The following is a 22,990-nucleotide window of genomic DNA, read 5'->3' as shown; positions in this document are numbered from 1 at the left end:
CAGGAAATGTATAAGACAAATGTAAAGAAATGTATATAATTCTATCAGGAAAATTCAAAGGACAAAATTTGGAGAGACGCACTCTTTTCTTGAATAAAAAGACAAAATGTCATAAAGTATTAATTATTCCTAAATTAATAAATATTTTCAATGTCATTCCAGTAAAAATTTCAATGAGACTTGTCTGGAACTTGATAAAATTAGTAATGGATTAGCTTCTTTTAGTCAGATGTAATTGACATGTAATGAATTAATCTTGAAGAATGAATGCAAGCGATACTTAGGAACACGTACAAATGTAAAATGATGGGAATGCTCCTGTTCTACCAGGTTTCAAAGTGGGTATTAAAGCAGAAAGAAACAAAACCAGGTGTCGCTGGTATAAGACAGACAGACAAAACAACAGGACAAAAATAGCATCTGAAATTGTCCCAAATATAGTTAAGTATACGGTGAGGTATTACTTCACATCACTGGTGGAATTTGGATAATGCAAACGAGTGCTGTGGGGACAACTTACCAGACATTTGGGAAATTAGGAAAAATTAATAAGGAACCAGATCCCAGCATCACTCTCAAAAATAAACTCCAGGGCGCCTGGGTGGCTCAGTGGGTTAAAGCCTCTGCCTTCGTTCGGGTCATAATCTCAGGGTCCTGGGATCGAGCCCCGCATCGGGCTCTCTGCTCAGCAGGGAGCCTGCCCCTCCCTCTCTCTCTGCCTGCCTCTCTGCCTACTTGTGACCTCTGTCTGTCAAATAAATAAAAATAAAATCTTAAAAAAAAAATTAAAAAATAAACTCCAAAGTAAAATTATGTGTGGAAAAATGAAATATAAAATCCAAGAAATTTTCTTTTTTTAAGATTTTATTTATTTATTTGACAGAGAGAGATCACAAGCAGGCAGAGAGGCAGGCAGAGAGAGAGAAGGAAGCAGGATCCCCGCTGAGCAGAGAGCCTGATGCAGGGCTTGATCCCAGGACCCTGAGATCATGACCTGAGCCGAAGGCAGAGGCTCAACCCATTAAGCCACCCAGGCGCCCTAAAACCAAGAAATTTTCTTGAAGGAGCTGGGACACGGTTGGCGGGAGGGTGCAGGGAGAGTTCCAAGTCAGAAGCCATAAGGAAAAAGATTTGTCTGCAATCTAAAACCGTGATTAAAGGCGAGCAACAGACTGTGGAAATTATCTGCAACGTGTGCAACAACGATGGCAAGGGTCCCCCGTGTGTGGAGCGCGGCGACAATTCTATAAGAAAAATATTAACACGTCTGAAGAGAGGCGTTAACAAGAAACTCATGAGAGAAGGAACGCAAATGATCATAAACATTTAAAAAGTGTCTAACCTCTCGAGCAATCAAAGAAGTACAACGTAATACGGGAAGGGGATATCATTTCGCTCTCTCCAGATGGGGAATTCTCAAGAGGCAGAGACTGTGGAGATCCAGGAGGGACAGGTGGCTGAAGCGGACAGCTCGTGCCCCCACGACAGCCATGCGCGGAGTAAAAGAGCTCTCTGGAAATCCAGTATCCCACGTACCCATATTTCACACGCACACTCCTTAACCTAGAAACGCCCTTTCAGGAATTCGGCCCGAGGGAGGGAAGTGCGTACAGAAGACGTTGAGCACAGTGGTACAGTGTTATTCCCGAAAACCGTGACTCGGAAACAGCCTAAATGCCCAACCATGAGAAAGCGACTCCTCAAATTCGCGGTGATACGAAGACACGGTCCCACACACGCTAAGTGAAGGGAGCCAGGGGGAGATTCCAAATAGCCTGTGTTGCAAGAAGCCCATTGGGTAAACAGATGAGTGCTGAATTAGGGTTAGCATTGAACTGGGAGGTTAGACAGCAAAAAATAGAGGTGGAGAAAGAGAGCAGCTACGCTTTTATTTTCTGGATTATGTTAATTTTTACAAAGAGCCTTATTCCACTTACCCTCAGAATAATATGGCTGTTTTCACTGGCTGGGAGGTCGCGGTGCAAAGCCCTAGCGTCTACCCGAGGCGGCAGGGTGGGCGGTTGCTGACAGAGCTGGCCCAGAAACCTCCGTTTCCAAAAACGCTTCTGACTCCACACTCTTTTTTTTTTTTTTTAAAGATTTTATTTATTTATTTGACAGAGAGAGATCACAAGTGGATAGAGAGGCAGGCAGAGAGAGAGAGAGAAGGGAGAAGCAGGCTCCCCGCGGAGCAGAGAGCCCGATGTGGGACTCGATCCCAGGACCCTGAGATCATGACCTGAGCCGAAGGCAGCGGCTTAACCCACTGAGCCACCCAGGCGCCCCTGACTCCACACTCTTAATTCATTTTTTTAGGTGGCGAGAAGGTTATATATATTTTTAATATGGTGTCCAAAGAGCAAATTTCCCTGACTGTGACACCTGCCACCCCACAGCACACACAGGCTTCCCGTATCCACAGTGCACGGCTGAGCAGCTCCCGCACACAAGGCGTGTCCCCACCAGGACTCAGCAGGACTTGCTATTTCTAAGGTGATCAAACCCACCAAAATACTCCTGAATTCTCCTCCTTGTTTCCTTATCTGCAGACACCTGTTCCCCAAACTCAGGGAAAGACCGTCTTCCTCCTGCGGGAAAGGCACCTTGTGCTGGCCTGCGTCCCACACAGCGGAGACTGTTCTGTTCATCACTGCGGCCCCGGTGGCCCAGCCCAAGGCCTGGCACAGACGAGAGGCCCAATGAACCCTGGGGGGACAGCTGTGTGTGAATGAATGAAGGAATGAATGAATGAACACATCCCATCTCCTCCCACCTCCTCAGCGCTCTAAATCCCGCAAAGCCGGTCCGTGGGGGCACAAGGCCACATCCCAGGCGTTGTGCCAAAGCGCCCCAGACCCCGCCAGCAAGAAGAATCTGCTCCCGACCAACAAGACCCCCGGGGATACGCGCGTACAGACAGAGTCACGGGTTCTGTGACACACTCCACATTCCCCAACTTTGATGCACAGGAAAATCACCCATGAAAATGGACAACCCACTCCAGGACTGCTGTAGCTGCTTGTCAAACGTCCCGGGGTGATTCCCAGGTGCAGCCCAGGTTCAAAAGGCAGGTACCATCATGGGTCTCTAGGGCACAGCAGCGGCCACAGGCCCAGCCCAGCTCCCACTGCCTGGAGAGGTCCTGCCGCAGCTCCACCCTCAAAACCCAAGGACCGCCCACTCAGCTGTGCACATACCCTGGGGACACACCGCCCAGCTCAAAATCCACCTCTGCCGCTTCTGGGCAAGCCCCGACCCCTCCGGGCCTCCTTTTCCCCCACCTGCACAGGGGAGCTGCGGGGGTCTAGGCAACAGAGCCCCTGCCCCAAAGCGTTCTCTGCCTCTGTATCCGTCTGCCTAATAAAAGCGTTCCCACGGAAAACCTCCCTCCCGGAAACTGCTTCCATAAAGAGGGCAAGAGAGAAGGAAAGGTGATCGCAGTGTAGGGTCCCCCTGGGGACAACCTCGGCTGAATGTAGAGGCTTCGCAGCCTCCCTGCTTTGTTTTCATTATTCGCGAAGAACACTCAGCCTCGCTGGTTCCTTGCACTGAGCCCCCCCGCCCCCAGCCCGGAGCCTGGGCACCGAGAGGACAAGCTAAGGTTAACACCGTTTCTCCCCAGCGCGCCTCCCGGGGAGGAACGCAGGCCCACGCCGCTGCGCCCCGGACGGGGCCGCTCCGAGCCCTCCCCCACCACGGGATGTCTTCTCTTCGTGGATTCCGCGGGTCTACCCAGAACTACGTGATTCCCTTCCCTTGCGCCACACCAGGGTGTGTGTGTGTGTGCGCGCGCGCGCGTGAGCGTGTGTGTGAGTGCGCGCGCGCCGGGGGAGGGAGCCTCTGGCTTCGCCGCTGAAACATGGTGTCGTTCCTTCCTTCCTCTCCCGGGCCGCGCGGCCGCCCTTCGCCGCTGCAGACCGGCTGGGCCAGGCAGGGCGCCATGCGGGGTCCCAGCGAGGCCGCTACCCTCTGCGGCAGCCGGAGGCGCGCGCTCCCCGCTCCGGCGCCCAGGCTCGCCCGGAGGCCCGCGCGCCCTCCCGGTGCAGCATGCGGGCGCTGTGACGTTCTCGGATAAATGCCGCGCAACTGTGTAGGCGAATGGGAGCTAAAAATAAGAACGGAAAATCTATCATTAAGGTATCATTGCGCCAGAGCAGCTATTTGAAGGCTCCCGTGGTCCCTGGCGCCTGCGTTTGAAGCCCGCCTTTAGGCTTCGGGGGTATTTGCAGAAAATTCCCGGCAGCGGCTCGCCAGCCAGACCTCAGGGTGCAGGGGGTGGCGCGCGTAATTATGGCAACACTCAAAATAAAATAGAATGAAATAAAATAAGCGCTCACCTAACCCCTCCCCCACCTCACCCCCGGTGCGTCCTCGGGTCGCTGGGGAAGCTGCCGGGAGTGCGGCGGGACGCTGCAATGAATGTGACCCGGCAATTACGCAAAGAACAGGACCGAAAGCTGCTTCGGATCCATTTCGCCAACCGCCCTCCTCGGATTAGAAAAATAAAGTACCGGGAGGCCGCCTGGGGAGAGAAAATGACAACCGGGACTTCAGCCCCGGTCTACAGTGCTGCGCGGTGGGGCGCAGGGAGGCAAAGTCCCAGGATGGCAAGCCTCCGGGGTGCCCCGGGGTTAAACGAACACTGATCTGATTTAGTTTTTAACACCCGAAGGGGAACAGCGGACACCGGGGTAGAGGGGCAGGACTCGCGTGTGTGCGTGTGCGCGTGTGTGCGTCCGGGGCGGGGGGAGGGGACCCCAAGGTGCAGCCTGCGCGCCGCTCTGCGCCGCGGCGGGCTGCGTGCGTGTCTCTGTCCGCGCTGCTGAAACCGGCTCTTCGAGGGATCCGCGTCACATGACTCCGCCTGCCCCTCGCCCGCGCGCAGCTCGCCAGTCCCTCAGTTTGCCCCGCGCCGGGGGAGGGTCGGCCGGCATCTCCTGAGCCCCGGGGCGCTGAGGGGCGGAGAAGAGGTTCCGGCGGGGAACGGTACATCTCGCTTCCAGAAGCCCCGGCTCCGCGCCAGATCCCGGAGTGTAGATATCTGGGGGGAGGGGAGAGCGACCAGGAGCGAGCGCCAGAGAGAGGCAGCGCGCCGCGCGCACGGAAGGGGGGTGCCGGTGCCGCGCGGAGAAGATGTAAGCGCGTGGGGTCTAGCTGGCCTCCGAGCACCATGCAGAAAGGGATCCGGCTGAACGATGGCCACGTCGCGTCCCTGGGACTGCTGGCGCGCAAGGACGGCACGCGCAAAGGCTACCTGAGCAAGCGGAGTTCGGACAACACAAAATGGCAAACCAAGTGGTTCGCGCTGCTGCAGAACCTGCTCTTCTACTTCGAGAGCGACTCGAGCTCGCGGCCCTCCGGGCTCTACCTGCTGGAGGGCTGCGTCTGCGACCGCGCGCCCTCCCCCAAGCCTGCGCTCTCGGCCAAGGAGCCGCTGGAGAAACAGGTGAGGCCAGCGCGGCGCCTGACCTCCCAGCTCCCCGGCCGCGGCCCTAGGCACCCCGGGCCCTCCGCCGGCAGATGGTGCCCGAACTTTGGTCCCTCCACTCTGGGCTCCCTCGGCGGCGCGAGAGGAGGCTAGGCTCAAGCGGGCAGGTGACCCCGCCATGGGCAGAGGGGGCAGGGACTGCGGGCAGGAAGTAGGCGCCGGCTGCGGCTGCCCTTCACCGGGCGAGCTCCGTGGGAGGCAGGGACGCAGGGACCGAGTCGCGGAGGTGCTGAGAGCGACCGGGTGCGGGAAGAAAAGGGGCTCCGGGAGACCAGACATGGGCTGGGAATGTGGACCCACATCCAGCCAAACATGGTGCCTCCCACCCCGCGACCCTCTCGGCCTCAGACAGCCCTGATCGTCTGCCCCCAGCCGGGGCAGGGCGAGACGGAGGCGTCGGAGCGCCGGGCCCCCTGCCCCGCCACCGGGAGTGAAGGAGAGGCTGCGCTAGGGCCGCAGGGGTTGGCGTGGTGCCGTGGAGCAGCGACCGTCTCCGGCGGGCCCCAGTCCCCAGCACCAGACCGAAGCGTTCCAAGGACCCCTCTGGCGCGGGAGGCCGGTCCGGGGCTGCTGCGGAGGCCGCGGGACAAGCGGACGCTGCTCTCCTCCCCCTCCCCCTGCGCCGCCGCCGCCGCCGCCGTCGCGGCAGTCTCGGCCAACGCGCTGCCCTCGCGTTTCTGGAGCTGCAGGGCTCAGGGGCGGGCCTGGATCTGCCCCGGGGGCCCAGGCGGGGTGGGGGGGGCGCCTCTAGCGTGGAGGAAAGGAGGAGCGACCAACCGAGCGACCCACGAGAGGAAGAGCGATGTTTAAGCTTGATGCGCTCCCCAAAGGCATCTGGTCAGTCTCCATGCCTCCAGGAAAGGAAAGTCAAAGACAGTAGGTCCTAAAATGTCATGGCTGGAAGGAACCTGAGATCCATGGGGGGTGGGCGGGTGCAATTAGCTGGTTATTGCCTGAAGAAGGACGCTGAGACCCACAGAGATAGTACTGCCCAATGTCATACCAGGCGGCCGCTTCGGGTTTCCAAAAGACAGCTGAGATCTCAAAGCCCTTGCTGCGTGCAGACTGGCGGGGTTGGAATTGGCCGGACTGGAAGCCCGGCTTGAAGTTGGCCACCTTGTTGTCAAGACCCTCCTGAGCCCGGCCTCTGCAGGCCACCTTTGCCTTCCCTGCCCTTGTCTGGTGGGTGCTGGGGGATGATTTCTGGGGACTGGCATATTTGGGGGTGGATCTCTGGGGACACCACGACACAGGGCAGGGAGAGGCTCCCAGCCGGCAAAGCCGAGCAAAGAGCAGGCAGGTCCTTCGGCTCAACGGGGAGGAGGACTGACCCGAGAGAGCCAGACCCCGGCCAGGCCAGAGTTCTGCTTTCAGCCCTTGACAAACTGCCCTCACCAGCCTTCCAGAACCTCGCCAACCTTTGCCAGCCCAAGTCCGCCCGTACCTCCCAGTGGCCCCCAGCCCCAGCCCTCCTGGAGCCCTCCTCCACCCTCAGTCCCCAAGTCCAGAGCCAGAGCTAATTGCCCAGGGAAGGCAGGGGGAGAGGTTTGCAGGAAGCTGAGTTGCTGCGGGGCTCACGGCACCTGTTCTTAGCCCTTCGGAAGCCAGAGCCAGGCCTGAGACTCCATCTCAGCCCCACGACCTCCTGGCTGTCCGCAACCTTAGCAAACGCCCTCAACTTCTCTGAGCCTCTGTGTTGTCATCTACAGAATGGGGATAAAAGCGCCTACTGCCCCGAGATTTCCAGAGCACAGTTAGGTAACGTACGTGAAAGTGTACTCAGAACGCAGTCGAGCTGGGTCTCGGGAAGTCGTAGCTGATCTGAAGGGCCGGGAACAGAGGCCACACAGAGAGCGTTGCGGCTGAAGGGAGCTCTGGGAGACCCTACAGCCCATCCTCCCCAGTGTGCAGACAGACAGACGGAAGGCCAGAGAGGGGAAGTTTGCTGCCCGTGAGCAAAGTAAGTCAGGAGCAGACTCAGACCCAGAATTCACGCAGTGTCTAAGAATTCCTGAAAAGGGGATCCTACGTTCATTTCAAATCAGTCCTGGCCCGGGTGTCAAACCGCACCGGCAGCAGATTTTGGAAGGGACCGGACTGCACAGCCCCCTGGTGGTATGCACGCGTCCCCTGCCACCTCCCCAGAGCCGCCCGGGAGCGCCAGAGGAGAGCAGGAGAGCCGGACAGGGTGGAGAGGAGCAGGTGACGGCCGGGTGCTGCTGGCTCCGGGCCGCTTTCATGAGAGACAGCTGCTCTGTCTCATGCCCTGACACAGACCTTCCTTCCGTTTGAGTCCAGAGCCAGGGTCTGGCTAACGTGAAGTACGTCCTGCTTCCTCGGCCTCTTAGATAAGAATCTAACATTTCCATTCTGTGTCTTAGAGGAAAACTGGTCGTCCCAGCAGCTGCCCGATATGTCTCATGGGGTTGGGTGCCCCCTGGCAGCCAGGCGGCCCTGGCGTTAGAGCCATCCTGTCCCTGGGTCTGCCCTGCGCCTGGGCCCACAGGAAGCCTCAACTGCAGACCCCGCTGGCCATGTGCCCTCGCTAGGAGGCCTCGGGGATGCCGGCAGGTGGGCTGCACAAGCCCGGATCTGGTGAAGACGTGGTTGGAGCCAGACGTCGTCTTGTCCAGGTCTAAGCAGGCAGGTTCCAGGCGGAAAGGCCAGGGCCAGGAAACCCCGTTCAGCGGCAGGAGCGTGTCAGGGACCGAGCACACAGTAGGTGCGCAGAGTGCCCTTGTAGAGCTGAGCTGGGAGCATCAGACTTTCATTCCTCCCTTGGCATGCTGAGGGTTGACAGGGCACCAGCCCAGGACCCTGAGCCCCAGGCACGTATGTGTTCACATGGCATCCTGATGCCCTCTCTACGGGGGCTTCTGTGTGAGTCTGACGGCACCTGGCACAGCCCCCTTCCTGGAGCCCGGAGCTGGGATCCCACGTCTCACGCAGGCAGACTGGCCCAGACCGCTCCCGTGCCCAGTGGCCACTCCAGGGCACCTGGGCCCTGCTGGCTCCAGGCTGACTTCCCATCCCGCGTACAGAAAAGGAAACCGTTTCGGGGCCGCCCCGGGCGGTGGCTGACGTGAGACTCCTTCCCGGGCTCTCTCAGTCCGCAGCCACCCTGCCTTCATCACAAAGCACGCCCTCCCGTTGCTCCAGCACGTTCCACCCCTCAGCCAATCAGAGAAACACAAACCTGAACCGAGGGGGATAAGGTTTTGCTAAAACAGCACCCCTCGGTCGGGGCCTGGGGACTCACTGCGGCAGCTTGTACCTCCCGGAGAGGCTCCGCCTTCCCGACGTGGCCCCCCGCAGCAGCAAGGCCCCCAGGATTAACTGTTCCCTCCCCCAAACGTTTCTAGAGCTGAAAGGAGGTTGAAGAGGCTCGGTAATTATACCTTAATTGGGACAAGGAGATACCAGGTCACCGCCGGTCTGCTCGGTGATGGTGCTGGGAAGGTGGTTCCGGACCGCGCAGGCGTGAGGCCATGCTGAGATCTCACTGCCTTTTTCTGTGCGGCGCACATTGGGCTCTGGGGACCTGGGCTCTGCTAGGTCCTATGGCTGCGGGGGAAGAGAGCGATGTCCTCAGAGAGCCGCTGGGGGCTGGGTGGGGAGCCCTCCCAGGTGTACCCCTGCAGCGATGGCCAGGTGCTGGCCAGTCTCCCTCCCCGCCCCTGCCTGGGCTCCCCGTGGGGCTTGCCCAACACTCTGACGGGGTCCCACCTCCTGCACTCTCGTGCCCTCTGCACAGCCCCCGCCCAAGGGACCTTCCCCTGGCGGGCACACCTCCAGTCACCACAGCAAGCCTCTCAGAGCCACCGTGGCTCCCACTGCCTTCAGGGAAAGATGGGATCCGTCCCGGGGATCCCCAGGAGCTGCTTTCTGCCCTTCTGCGAGCCCTGATTCACCTTCCCGTCCTGCTCTTCCTCGCCCTACACAGGCCGCTTTTTCCTTACCTCAGGGCCTTAGCACCTGCTTCCTCTCCTTGGAAGGACCTCCCACCCCATGCAAGTCAGTGACCTCGTCCTCCCCACCCCCGAGGTCCCAGCCTCCGCCTCCTGCCCATGGACCCCAGGCTTTTTTCCTCCTCACTGTGGTCACAGTCCGCAATGACCATGAATTTCCAGGTGCAGGAGAGCAGTGGGGGGGCGCCAGCTGAGGCAGAGACATGGGTGGTTGTAGCTGACAGCCGATGAGAGGGGCCGGAGCCCCAATTGGGCGAAGGAACCGGGTCTTTACGGCACAGACTCCGGTATCACCGCAGGCCCCGCCATCCGGCTGGGCAGGACGGACTCCTACGTCCCTAGACCCATAAATACAGAGGAACAAAAAAGCAGTTTACTGAGCACCAGAGTGCCTGCTCTGCGCGAGCACTCCCGAGTCCTCCCAGCAGCCCTGGGAGCTTGTCCCTGCTCACCCGTTTTCGAGACAGCAACACTGAGGCTCAGCGCTGTCAGGCAACTTGCTTGAGGCACCGGAGCCTGTGGGGCCCAGCGGGCAGGTGGCTCCAGAACCCAAGCCCTCCTCCACCGACCGCGGGGGGGGGGGTTGCTGTGCCGTCCCCCGCCAGGAAAACAGAGCATCACAGCACCTCAAAGTCCGTCGCTGCCACTCCAGCGACTTGTGTGAAGGAGCTCTGGTTTCTGCCTGGGTCAGAGCCTGGCAAGTCCGATCCCATGAGCATCAAGGGAAGACCTAAAAGACAGGCATCCGCACCCCACAGTCTGGTTTCCCCAAGATCCGGGGGAGCCTGGAGCCGGCGCCTGTGTGCACGCGGCCGGGAACGGAACTCAGCCCCTGGCGTGTGTGCAGGAGCGCCGGTGAAGTCTGCACCCGAGGGGACCGGACGGCCGCCCACGCCCAGAGGCCTCCGTGAGGGCACCTGTCGTGCCCTTGGACACTCCCACTGCCCACACCCTCCCACGGAGGAGTTCACAGCCCTTCAGACGCGAAGCCCACTCGCCAGGGGGTGAGTTATTCGCCTCTAGCAGCAAGGGTTTCCGGCCACACGGACGGGCTTTGGACCCCGGCCCCTCTTAGGGGGGGAAGGTCGTCAGGCTCCCCAAGCCTCAGCTGGCCTGTCTGTGAGAGTTTAACAGAGCCTCCCCCCATCCCTGTTCTGCAGGCTGTGAACCCCTTGCCCCACACCGTGGGGCTCGTCCCAAAGGGAGGCCCTTCCGGCCCCGCTTTCCCGTCTGTGCCCAGACTCCTGCTCGGTGGAGCCGTGGTGCGGGTCCCGGGGGCCCTTGGTGGGCTCGGAGCACCAACACCAGGCCCTGGCCCTGGACGCGAGGATGGGGTGGTGACTCCCACCTCTGTTTCCCCTTCGGAAACGTCGAAGCAGGCTTGGCCCCGGGGAGCCTCTCTTGTCGTTGGCGGCCGCACCAGCCCCCCAATCTCTCAGGGCCACCCGCCGGTGTCCCTCTCTCCCTGTGACTGCAGCGGCAGGTGGCCGTCACCCCTCAGCAGGACTTAGGGGGTGGACCCTCGCAGTGCGCTTGTCAGGATGGGCTGTGTTAAGCGGCAGTGACAACCAGGACCAGCATTAACACGGTGAGCCTGTTTCTGGTTCGTGTTCGACGAGCTGTGCGGGGGGCGTGGGGCTTGCCGGGAGCCGGGCTGATGGAGATTCGTCCTGACACCAGCCTCCGCGGTCACCCCAGCTGAGGGGAGGGGTGAGCGCAGCTCCCTGGCGGCCCCGAGGCTCCCCCGGAAGTGGCCCACTCCGGCCAGGGGACAAGGCACGTCATGTGGCCGGCATGCAGATGCCACGGGCGAACGCCGACCCTCTGACGCCCGACTGCAGAGCCCGCGGGCCCCGCCATCTCCCGCCGTCCCGCGGTGTCCTGCAGCTCCGCGGCTGTGCGCAGCGAGGCCGCCCAGCTCGTACACACACAGAGCAGCGGGGACACAGCAGGGCTCCTGCACAGTGGCCGCGTGGGAGCCACGGGAAGGGGCAGGTCCAAGCCAGGCCTCCCGTTTCCTTGCGCTCAGTGACTCTGTCATCCCCGGCCGGTGTCGGGACCAGCCGTCGGCCACCGGTTTCCCCCAAAGCAGCGAGGACAAGTCCATCGAGGAGACAGCCTGGCCGGGAACAGACAGTGACCGCCCCAGGCGGCCTGCGCCGCTGCCAAGGAAAGTCCAGGGTCCGAGGGACCCGCTGGCCCGGGGGCATCATGGAAGCTCCACGAGGGGGACACGCAGGATGGGGTGCGGGAGTTGCGGGGGCTCCTGGAGCCTGTGGCCCAGCTGCAGGGCCCGGCCTTCCCCCGGAGCTTCGTCCCGGCGGGTGTGCGATGGAAGCCGAAGGGCACCCGGGCCGGCCTGGGGCTCGCTCCGCATTCAACGAGCGTCGCGAGCCGTGGGACTGGGTCGGAAGAGGTTCCCACAGGAGCAGCCACGCGGCACCTCTGTGGCCATGGACCACGGGCTGGAGTGACTTACCCGAGACGGAGCACTTTCGTGAGCCATGAGCCCTCACGTGGTCTGTTTCAAACAACCGGTGCGGCAGACGCTCAGCGGAGAGGTCGCAAAGACCCCGAGGCCAGGTAATAAGTGACCCGTGTGAACCGAGGTCAGCAGTCTCTAAACCGAGGGGCGCCAGGTGAACTCTCCAGAACACGGGTTTTTTGGAATGCGGGTCGATCTTCCAGAAGCTGGAAACAGAAGGACTCCGTGGCAGAAAACGCCCCAGGAAGGTCCCTGCATTGCAGGAATGCTCAGAGCCTTGCCGAGCGAGGCGAGTGGGCCTCCAGGTCTCCCTGAAGAGTCCTCGACAGGATCGCGGGAAGCCAGGCTCCGCCCCCGCCCCGCCCTGCCAGCGCCACGGCCTGAGCCTGAGAAGCAAAGTGTCACCTGCTTCGTGGTTTTGCTGCCACCAATTAATAAGCGAGGCCCTGTGCCGCGGTGACAAATGTGTCCAGTCACCCATCCAGCAAATGGAGGCTGCCCTGTGCCCAGGCCAAGGCACAGTGCCAAGCTTGGGGGCATTTCTCGGTCGGAGATCACTGGGTGGAAAGGAAGGAGCTGGTTCAGAGCAGCTTAGGCGACGGGGAGGACCCCCTCGGGACACCTGCAGCGGGAATTAAGGGAACACGTGCCAAAACCGCGTGCCCGGCCTCCACGGCCAGGACCAGCAACCAGCTCCCTGCCCGCCCCCCTAGTCTGACGGCCCCCCGCCCCCGCCTCTCTCTAAGCCACTTCTGCGTCCTTCTCGGTCTTCTTTCTTGGTCTTGGCCTCCACCACACACAGGTCATGGCTCACGCCTCTCCATGTCACTGGTCCAAACAGCTGGGGACCTGGGGTGTGACCCGGGGCACATGTCCACCGCTGCTCCGGGGCTGCCCTCTGGGAGAAGTGCTTCTGCCACGGGCGCCGCTCCCCTCGGGGTCCCCAGCTCTGGGGGAGCATCAGAACCGGCTGGGGGGCTCTTAAAAATCCCGGTGCCCAAAACCCATGCCCTGCCCCGTCCCTCGGCCCCCGTGTTCTGCTCTCATGGGTCTGAGGAGGGACACAAGCCCTGCGGCCCAGACTGAGCCTCTCCGAGCTCCTGGGAAAGAGCACAGAAGGTCGTCGCAGAGCAAGCGGATCGTGGCTCTGCCGGGCAAGGGGCAGGGCCATGGGAACACGTGGCCGCGTGCCCGGCAGCGCAGGGGGAGCACAAAGGAGGTGAGCTAAGCTCTGGTTAGGAGGGGCACCCGGCCTTCCCGGAGGCCCTGTGTTTGTCACTGAGCTGTGAGGGGGCCGGTGTCCGGCTCCGTGGGGACACGGGTCAGAGTCATGCAGGAGAAGTCACTCAGGCAGAGAGCAAAAGCGGGAAGAACATCACTTTCCATGACCGAAACCAGCTGTGTGCTCCTGGTCCTGGCACCATGCCCAGGGCAGTGCGCGGTCCTGCCGGTGAGCCCGGCCCTCACAGGTCTCCTTTCTGGATCCATCCCCTGTAACCTGCTGGGGGCAGGTGAAGGTCGACATGAGTGGTTCTGGGGCTTGGCTGCCCCTCCAAGTCCCCGGGAGATGCATGGGTGCACCCAGACCAATCCCATGAGAACGCGGGGTCCAGCCATGGGGGAGACCCATGGGGACAGGGACACAGCGACCAGTGCTCTGTGGGAGCAGTCTGGCCTGGACGCCCCGTGTGCTCCCGGACCTGTCATGGAACTCCTGAGGGGGCCTCAAGTCAAGGCACACGGCCCCGACCTCACGCAGGGGTAGGCGCTGCTCTGTGCTGGGTATCTGTCGCGCCTCGGGGTCGATCCACGAGCCTCGCTCCCATAACAAAGTCAGGTGTGTCCACCGGTGGGTTCTGCGGCTCCTGCTGCCATCCTGGGTCATTCCAGCAGCTCAGGGGCCTCTTGGGGTTCAGACAGGAACGGACTCCCAGAGGCAGCCCCAGATCTGTTTCTGAGTTTATCCTGCTTCCCTGATGTACCCGGCAGGGTGTGAGTCCTGATCCTGCCCAGGACCCTGGGGGGCCACGGGTGTGGCTCTATGTTGCTGCAGAGAGTTCCCGGGGGTCCCCATGGTGAATTCCGGAATCGTGCTGCTCTTCTGCCCAGGGAGCCATCCTGCATGACCACGTGGTCATGCAGTCATGGCAAGTGCGACTCGGGTCCTGTCCATGGTCCTGCCAAGGCCCCGTTTCGTTCTGGTCCTGCGGACCCTGAGAAGCCTCGAGGGCATCCTCCTTGGTCGGGCATCATTCTGGGTGCACCCGAGATGTGGTCCCACTGTCATCACGTGACCCCAGGACGTCCGCTGTCCAGTCTGCAGCCCTGCCGGGGCCGACACTTGCCTCTTCACAACCTGGTCATTCTGGGGAGGCCCGGGGGTGGCTCAGCTTCCAAGGTGACTTGGGGTCTGTCTGACACCATCTGAGGCTGTGGGACCGTCTTGAGCTCTGGTGGGACCCAGAGTCACTGTTCGTCTGATGTTGGCTGTGGGTTTTTCATATATGGCCTTTGTTAGCAGAGGTATGGCCCCTGTCACCCTCCTTTCTTAAGAGTTTTATCATAAATGGATGTTGAATTTTGTCGAGGGCTTTTCTGCGTCCATGGAGATGGTCATCTGATTTTTATCCTCATTCTGTCGACATGACATATGACATTGATGGGTCTGTGGATGTTGAACTGTCCTTGCATCCCTGGAACAGATCCTACTCAATCACGGTATATGATCCTTTCAACGTGTTCTTGACTTAGTTTGCTAATCTTTTGTCGAGGATTTTTGTATGTAGGTTCATAGGGACATTGGCCTGCAATTTTCTCTTTTTGTGTGCGGTGTCCTTGTTTGGTTTCGGTATCAGGGTAATGCTGGCCTGGGAAATTGAGTTTGGAAGCATTCACCTCCCTTCAGTGTTTTGCTCAGAGTTTGAGATGAACTGGTGTGAAAATCTCTCCGTGTCTGGGAGCACCCACCAGGGAAGCGGGCTGGCCCTGGACATTTTGTGTCGGGAGGGTTTGATTACTGAATCAGTCTCCTTACTGCGACTGGCCCGTTCAGATTTTCTATTTCTTCATGATTCAGTCTCGGGAGACTGCATGTTTCTCGGCATTTATCCGGTGTTCCTAAGTCGTCCGATTTGCTGGCGTGTAATTGCACACCGTGGTCTCTCGTGAACCCTGGTACGTCTTCGGTACCAGTTGTGACTTCTGCTCTCTGATTCCTAGTTTTCTTGATTTGAGCCTTCTCTCTTTTTCCTACTGAGTCCAGTTAACGGTTTATCCATTTTATCTATGTTTTCAAACAACCATTTTCATTGATTTTTTTCTGTCGCCTTTTTAGTCTGAATTTCCACTTATTTCTGTCCTGACCTTTACTGTCTCCTTCCTTCCGCGGATGTCGGGCTGTGCTCATTCCTCTTTTTCTAGCTCCTTAGGTGCAAAGTTTCATTGTTTACTTGAGTTTGTCTTGTTTCTTGTCTCATTACGAATTTCCCTCCTGGAACTGCTTTTGCTGCACCCTACAGATTTTGACGTGTTGTATCTTCACTTTCGTTCGTCTCAGGAGTTTTTGTCCTCTTGGATTTCCTCGTGGATCCATTTGTTCAGTAGTACTTCATCTCAATGTATTTGGGATTTTTTCTCCAGTTTTCTTTTGCAGTTGATTCCCAGCATCACACCATTGCGGTGTCTGGAAAGACGCTCAGTATGCGCTCAGTCTTCTTCAATTCACTGAGACTTGTCTCGTGGCCTCACGTATGTTCTCCCCTGGAGAATGTTCCATGCGCACTTGACAAGAGTGTGTTTGCTGCTGGTTTGGGGCGGAATGTTCTGTGCAGAGCTGTCAAGTGCATTTGGTCTAACGGGTCCTGTAAGGCCACAGTTTCCTTGTCGGTTTTCTGTCTGGAGGCGCTGCCTGCCGACGCAGGTGGGGTGTTAGTGTCCCTGAGTTCTTGTATTGCTGCAGGTTTCTCTTTCTAGGTCTTTAGTATTTACTTTATCTGTCTCGGGGCAGTTCTGTTGAGGACATAAATATTTACAGACCTTCCTGCTGGATGAACCCCTTGGTCATCGGTAACGCCCACCTGTGTCTGCTATGGCAGACTATTTTGAAGAGTTCGGTCTGATGTAAGTGCAGCTACGCCGGCTTTCTCTGGGTTTCCACCTGCGTGAAGCATCTCTTCCCGTCCCTTCACTTTCAGTCCGCGTGTTCTTATGTCTGTATGTCCTGACCTCTTACAGGCTGCATACAGACGGGTCTTGTTTTTTGCGGGGATCCATTCAGCCACTCTGTGTCTTTTGGTTGGAGAATCTAGTCCGTTTACACTTAGAGGTCTTACAGTAGCTGAGTACTTATTGCCATCTTCTTCAGTGTTTTCCGGATGTTTCGTATTTCTGCTGCTTCTTTTCTTGCTCTCTTCCCTTGTGGTTCGATGCCTTTCTTTAGTGTTATGTTTAGATTTCTATCTCACTTACACTTGTATATCAGCTACAGGTTTTGCTTTGTGGTTCCCATGTGGCTCACAGGCATCAGCGCACCTCACAGCAGCTGGGGGTTCGGTCCCAGACCCCTACAATAGAGCGGATATCACAACAAGGCAAGTCAAATAAATGTTTCAGTTTCCCACGCACATTGAAGTCATGTTTGCCCTATGGTGTCATCTGTTCAGTGTGCGGCAGCACGATGTATACAAAAGCAGTGTGCCTTCCAGATACTAAACATGCTTTATTGCTAAAAAACGCTAACCACCATCTGACCCTGCAGCAAGTCAGAACTGCTGACCCCAGAGCACCGTCACAAGTTTAACAATAGTGAAAAGCTGGAAATACTGCAAGAATTACCAAAAGGTGACACAGAGACACAGGGTGAGCAAATGCTGCTGGAAAAATGGTTAATGTGGGTTGTCACAGACCTTTACTTTGGAAAAATGCAATAGCTGTGAAGTGCAGTAAAGCAAAGTACAATAAAATGAGGTGTGTCTGTGTGTGTGTGTGTCTGTGTCTGTGTATCTTTGTCTGTGTGTCTGTCTGTCTATGTGTGTCTGTGTCTGTCTGTGTGTCTTTGTGTGTGTGTATGTCTGTCTGTGTGTGTCTGTGTATCTTTGTCTGTGTCTGTCTGTGTGTGTCTTTCTGTCTATGTGTGTCTGTGTGTGTGTCTGTGTGTGTGTCTTTCTGTCTGTGTGTCTGTGTGTGTGTCTGTGTCTGTGTGTCTTTGTCTGTGTGTGTGTGTCTGTGTCTGTGTGTGTCTGTCTGTGTCTGTGTGTCTTTGTGTGTGTGTCTGTCTGTCTGTGTCTGTGTGTGTGTCTGTGTGTGTCTGTGTCTGTGTGTCTTTGTCTGTGTGTGTGTCTGTCTGTGTGTCTTTGTCTGTGTCTGTGTGTCTTTGTCTGTGTGTGTGTCTGTGTGTCTTTTTCTGTGTCTGTGTGTCTTTGTCTGTGTGTGTGTCTGTGTGTGTGTGTTGTGTGTGTGTCTGTGTGTCTGTGTCTGTGTGTGTGTCTGTCTGTGTGTGTCTGTGTCTGTGTGTCTTTGTGTGTGTGTCTGTGTGTCTGTGTGTGTCTGTGTCTGTGTGTCTGTCTGTGTGTGTCTGTGTCTGTGTGTCTTTGTGTGTGTCTGTCTGTCTGTCTGTGTCTGTGTGTGTGTCTGTGTCTGTGTGTCTTTGTGTATGTGTCTGTCTGTGTGTCTTTGTCTGTGTGTGTGTGTCTTTGTCTGTGTGTGTGTGTCTGTGTGTCTCTGTCTGTGTGTGTGTCTGTCTGTCTGTGTGTGTCTGTGTCTGTGTGTCTTTGTCTGTGTGTGTGTGTCTGTCTGTGTGTGTCTGTGTCTGTGTGTCTTTGTCTGTGTGTTTTTGTCTGTGTCTGTGTGTCTTTGTGTGTGTGTGTCTGTCTGTGTCTGTGTCTGTGTGTCTTTGTCTGTGTGTGTGTCTTTGTGTGTGTGTCTGTGTCTGTCTGTGTGTGTGTCTGTCTGTCTGTGTGTATCTGTGTCTGTGTGTCTGTGTCTGTGTCTGTGTGTGTGTCTTTGTGTGTGTGTCTGTCTGTCTGTGTGTGTCTGTGTCTCTTTGTCTGTGTGTGTGTCTGTCTGTGTGTGTCTGTGTCTGTGTGTCTTTGTGTGTGTGTCTGTCTGTCTGTGTGTGTCTGTGTTTTTGTCTGTGTCTGTGTGTCTTTGTCTGTGTGTGTGTGTCTGTCTGTCTGTGTCTGTGTGTCTTTGTCTGTGTGTGTGTGTCTGTCTGTCTGTGTCTGTGTGTCTGTGTCTGTCTGTGTGTGTCTGTCTGTCTGTCTGTGTCTGTGTGTGTGCCCCAATCTGTTTGAAGTCGATAGCAAGTTAAGTGCAAACACATTCTGAAACTTTGCATTTCTTCTCACTATCCCTACATCTTACACTTTGATGTCACATTTTACATCTTCTTATGTTGTGTGTCCCTTAGCTAATTGTTGTAGTCATAGTCATGTTTATTGCTTCTACCTCTAACTGTCCTGCTGGCTTTACGAGGGATGAGCCTTTACAACATGCTGACCTTCGCCAGTGAGATTCGTGCTGTCATTTATGCTCTTTTTTTTAAATATTTTATTTATTTATTTGACAGAGATGACAAGTAGGCAGAGAGGCAGGCAGAGAGGGAGGAGGAAGCAGGCTCCTTGCTGAGCAGAGAGCCTGATGCAGGGCTCGATCCCAGGACCCTGAGATCATGACCTGAGCCGAAGGCAGAGGCTTAACCCACTGAGCCACCCAGGCACCCCTCATTTGTGCTCTTGTTCCGAGTAAAGACCCTTTCTTTTCAGCTTCAGGAAGTCCCTTTAATGGCTCTCATAGTCCTGCTCCATGGTGGTGAACTCCCTTAGCTCCTACTTGTCTGAAAAACTTTCTCTCCCCCTCCGTTCTGAACAATGACCCTCCCAGGTGGAGTAGTCCTGGTTGGAAGTTTTTTTCCCTTCAACACTTGAATATATCCTGCTGCTCCCTCTGGCCTGCACAGTTTCTGCTGAAAACTCTTCTGATAGTTTTATGGGAATCCCTTGGAGTTGTTTTCTCTGGATGCCTTGAAGGTCCTCCTTATCTTTAACTTTTGAGGTTTCTATTATGATGTGTCACGGTGTGGGTCTCCTGGGGTTCGTGTTATTTGGGACTCTCTACGCTTCCCAGGCCTGGGTGTGTGTTTCCTTCCCCAGGTCAGGGCCATTCTCAGCCATTATTTCTTTAAATACATTTTCTGTGGCTTTCTGGGGGACAGAAGTTTTCTTCTCTTCCTGGCACCTTTATTATGCAAACGTTGTTTCCCTTAATGTTTTTCCATAGGCCTCTTGAGCGGTCTTTGGTTTTTTAAATTCTTTATTCTTTTCACTGCTCTGTTTTAGAGTGTGCTCCCTGCCCTGTCTTCAGCTGACTGATCCTTTCTTCCGCTTCATCTGCTCTGCTGTTGAAGCCCTTTATGCACTTTTTTTCCAGTTCAGTTTTTTTTTGGTTTTTGTTTTGTTTTGTTTTGTTTTTTATTTATCTGACAGAGAGAAATCACAACTAGACAGAGAGGCAGGCAGAGAGAGAGGAGGAAGCAGGCTCCCCGCGGAGCAGAGAGCCCGATGTGGGGCTCGATCCCAGGACCCCGAGACCACGACCCGAGCCAAAGGCAGAGGCTTCAACCCACCGAGCCACCCAGGCGACCCTCCAGTTCAGTTTTGTATTCTTCACTCTGTGACTTCTGTTTAGTACCTTCTCATGGTTTCTCTCTGTTGACATGCTCTCTGTCCATCTGTTCTTCTCCTGACATCAGTGAGCTGCTCTGTGACCTTGACTTTGAACTCTTTATCAGGTAAATTACCGGTCTCGGTTTCATGAAGGTATTTTTCTAGAGTTTTATCTTATTCTTTCATTGGGAGCATAATCCTCTGTTTCCTTATTCTGCTTGGCTGTGTTGGCTTCCATGTTTCCAGGTGAAACAGCTCTCTCCCCTCATCCTAACGCAGTGGCCACAGGAAGCCTGGGGGTGGCTTTCCGTCTGCTGTCTGGGCAGCGCCCCAGGGAGGGAGCCTGCCATGAACTGTCTCTCCAGTTGCTTTAGTCCTGTGGGACCCAGAACCACAAGCCCCTGACCACCAGAGCCAGATGTCCAAGGGATGTCCCTTGTGTGGACTGCACAGCCAACAGGGGCTGAGCCAGAGGATGCCCAGAGCCTCCTGAAGGCTGTTGGGAGAGACGAGGAACCATCCCGAGCCTATCCAGAGCCCTGGAGAAAGACACAGAGCACACGCTCTCTTCCTGGCTGGGTCTCTCCCTCCCAGTAGACAGGTGGAGAGATGGGTAGGTGGGTGGAGCCATGGATGGACAGGCAGGGAGACGGAGCCGTGGATGGACACCTGATTGTGCAGGTGCGGAGAGAGCGCGTGGAACTCAGGAAGACCCAGAGCCCGGTGTGTCCGCCCAAGACCCACTTCACGGCGGAGGGGCCTGAGCATCCCAGAGGAAGGGCCGCAGCCACCGCAGCCGCACCGTGGTCAGACTCCACGTCCAGTGCCCTTTCTCTGACCAGGAGGCCACTTGCCCCTCTTAACTCTGGGTCCCCTGGGCCGTTGCTGTGAAGAGAACCCTGGGTGACTGGGGAGCCCGGGCACAGCCCTGCAGGGCCCACCTCACCTCTCCAACCACAGCCCCTCTGTGAGAGGGCGGTCACCCACGGTACAGGTGCCTGTACCCCCACGGGACACTGGGTCACGCGTACAGGGGACTGGCCACCTTCCTGTGCCTGCCCTGCCGGCGGCTGACGGGGTCGGTCTGCGCATGGGCCTGAGCGCCCAACGTTTCCCTTCCGTCTTTCTCAGTTCAAACTGCCTTTTCCTTCGCGTCTTCCAGGAGCCTGGAATTCACTCTTTCTCGCGAATGTGGGGCCTTCGTTCTTTCCCAGCGGATTTTACTTCCTCTCTCTGTTTCTGTGTCTCTGCCGCTCTCCTCTGTCTGCGTCTCCGTCTCCACCTCTGTCTCCTTCTGTCTCCTCTCTCTGTCTCTCTCTGTGTCTCCGTCTCTGTCTCTGTCTCCATCTCTGTCTGCATCTCTGTCTCTGTCTCTGTGTCTCTCCGCCCCCATCTCTGTCTCTATCTCCGTGTCTCCCTTCCCTCTCACCCCCTCCCCCCGCAGAGCAAAGCCTTGTGCATGTGCCCACCGTGGCCAGGGTTCGCAGTGACTCAGGAGGGCTGGGAGGAAGTTCATTCTCCCTTCGGGGGCACTAGTCACTTGGCCCCGGGCTTATGGAGACCAGGTGTCGGGGGAAGGACACACACAGAGGGAGCCCGCTATCTCCACACCCTCTGAGGCCCCCACAGGGCAGCCCGGGCCACGGGGGGCCACAGAAGCCCTGCTGGGCCCCGAGCCACCCACTGTCTCCCGGGGGGCACCTTGTGCACTGCTGGGCATCTGGCCTCCGCGTCCCTGTGGAAGGGAGGGAATCCGTGGGACTCCTGGGTGGGGGGGGGGGCGTGCTCCCAGCAAGGCCAGGTGTGTCAGGAGCCCCGGCCCGAGCCTGGGACCCCCCAGTGTCCCCTCTAGTAGAGGGTCCCGAGCGGCCCACCCAGCACACCCCTTGTCCTCTGCTTGAGGACACCCCGGCTTTCCTCAGAGCTCCCTCCGGCACCACCAGTCTGCTCGCCGGGAGCTGCAGTGACATGTCCAGGTCGTGCCCACCCCCAGGCCCCCACACCCGCCCTGCCACCAGCCTGTGCTCCTGGACTTCCAGCCGCCCGTCACCGGCCGGGTGCTGCCTGCACAGACAAGAGATGCAGGACACTCGTGAGGAGCCCGGCCACGGCCACGGGCTCAGCCTGGAGCAGGCATGTCCGGGAGGATGTGGGCTGGGTAGAGGGTGGGTGGGCAAGCCTCGCCCTGGGAGGTGACTGGGAGGGGCAGGGAAGGAGCCTCTGGGGGCCGATCCTGCCCTGACGGGAAGAAAGCTGCCGCTTGAAAGCTGAGGTCTCTGCAGGCCGACGTCCCTGCAGGCGAGTTCAGACCTGGAGGCTTCTAAGCTGCTGCCTTTGGTTCGTTTCCTGCTGAGGCGGATTGCCGCGGGGTTGCTGGGGTCTGGGGGCCAGCAGCGTCGCGCTTCTCCACTGCGTTGGCCTGGCCGACTGCGAGGCCCTCACTCCCCACAGCTCAGAAGGGCCAGGCTCAGGGACGGCGCCCACCCGGCCCCTCCCCCCCATGCACAGACTGCTCTGCCCCCTGCCCTGCCCCCGGCAGCTTGGCAGGGAAGGAGACCCTTCGGCGGGCCCATCCAGCACCAGGACATCCTCCCTGGGGACCTGAGGCAACCCACGGTGCCGCTGAGCATCCCCGCTTCTGAGTTAGGACCCCAAGTCCCACCCGTCTGTGGGCTCCGTGGGCTTTCTTCCCACCCCGGCGCCAAGCCCTGGGGTGGACGGCAGGTGCCTGGGGAAGGTCTTTGCAGCTGTGTGTCCCTGGGCAAGTGGTACAACCTCTCTGTGCAAAACAGACCACACCTGCTCCACCTGCCGAAGGCGGGAACCGGTGAGCTCGTTGGGGATGAGCGCAGGGGTGTCCCTCATCTCTCGAGAGGCGGAACGTGCTGGGCTCCTGCTGCTTCCGGGGCGGGCCAGCGGGCGCCCACCTGAGCCTTCTGAATTCAGTTATTTGAGGCTGTAGCTGACATTTCGTTCCACAGCCCCAGTTCTCTGTTTCCTAGGAGACAAGTGAGAGACGCTGACTCTCCAACCACACACACGCACGCACCCTGTGGCCGCCACCGAGACTAACAATTAACAGAAATACAGTAAATGTCAGCAGACGCTAAAAATAGTTTACGCGCCGCACCTCGGGGGCTGCTCCCTGCCGCCCGGCGCCGCGGGGGCAGGGACGGGGACAGCACCTCTCCATGACACACCGCCACACCGCGGCCCGGACACACCTCTGAGTGGCGGGCCTGCGGCTGGTCTCTGCACCCCACCACCGGCTCTCCCGCACCTCCTGCAGGACGAGACGGGAGGTACGCACGGACGCTGTCCTCCCAGCCCGTCCCCCGCTGGGCATCGCCACCGGGACCCTGCCACCGTGCGTCTGGCACCCGTGTTC

General features: G+C 58.0%; 1 protein-coding gene across 3 annotated transcripts in view; it reads left to right on the top strand.

Annotated features, from left to right (window-relative positions):
* The first annotated feature begins 4,785 nt into the window (after positions 1-4,785).
* Positions 4,786-22,990, top strand: part of RASGRF1 (Ras protein specific guanine nucleotide releasing factor 1) — a 90,583-nt gene continuing 72,378 nt past the window's right edge. For all 3 annotated transcript variants that reach the window (XM_046009571.1, XM_046009569.1, XM_046009570.1), the window contains exon 1: positions 4,786-5,446. In XM_046009571.1, coding sequence (XP_045865527.1) covers positions 5,171-5,446 — 276 coding nt within the window. In that variant the 5' untranslated portion in view covers positions 4,786-5,170. The remainder of the gene's footprint in view (positions 5,447-22,990) is intronic.

Source organism: Meles meles, chromosome 6 (assembly GCF_922984935.1).
Source record: "Meles meles chromosome 6, mMelMel3.1 paternal haplotype, whole genome shotgun sequence".
NCBI classification, from domain to species: domain Eukaryota; kingdom Metazoa; phylum Chordata; class Mammalia; order Carnivora; family Mustelidae; genus Meles; species Meles meles.
This window is presented reverse-complemented; position numbering and strand designations above follow the sequence as displayed.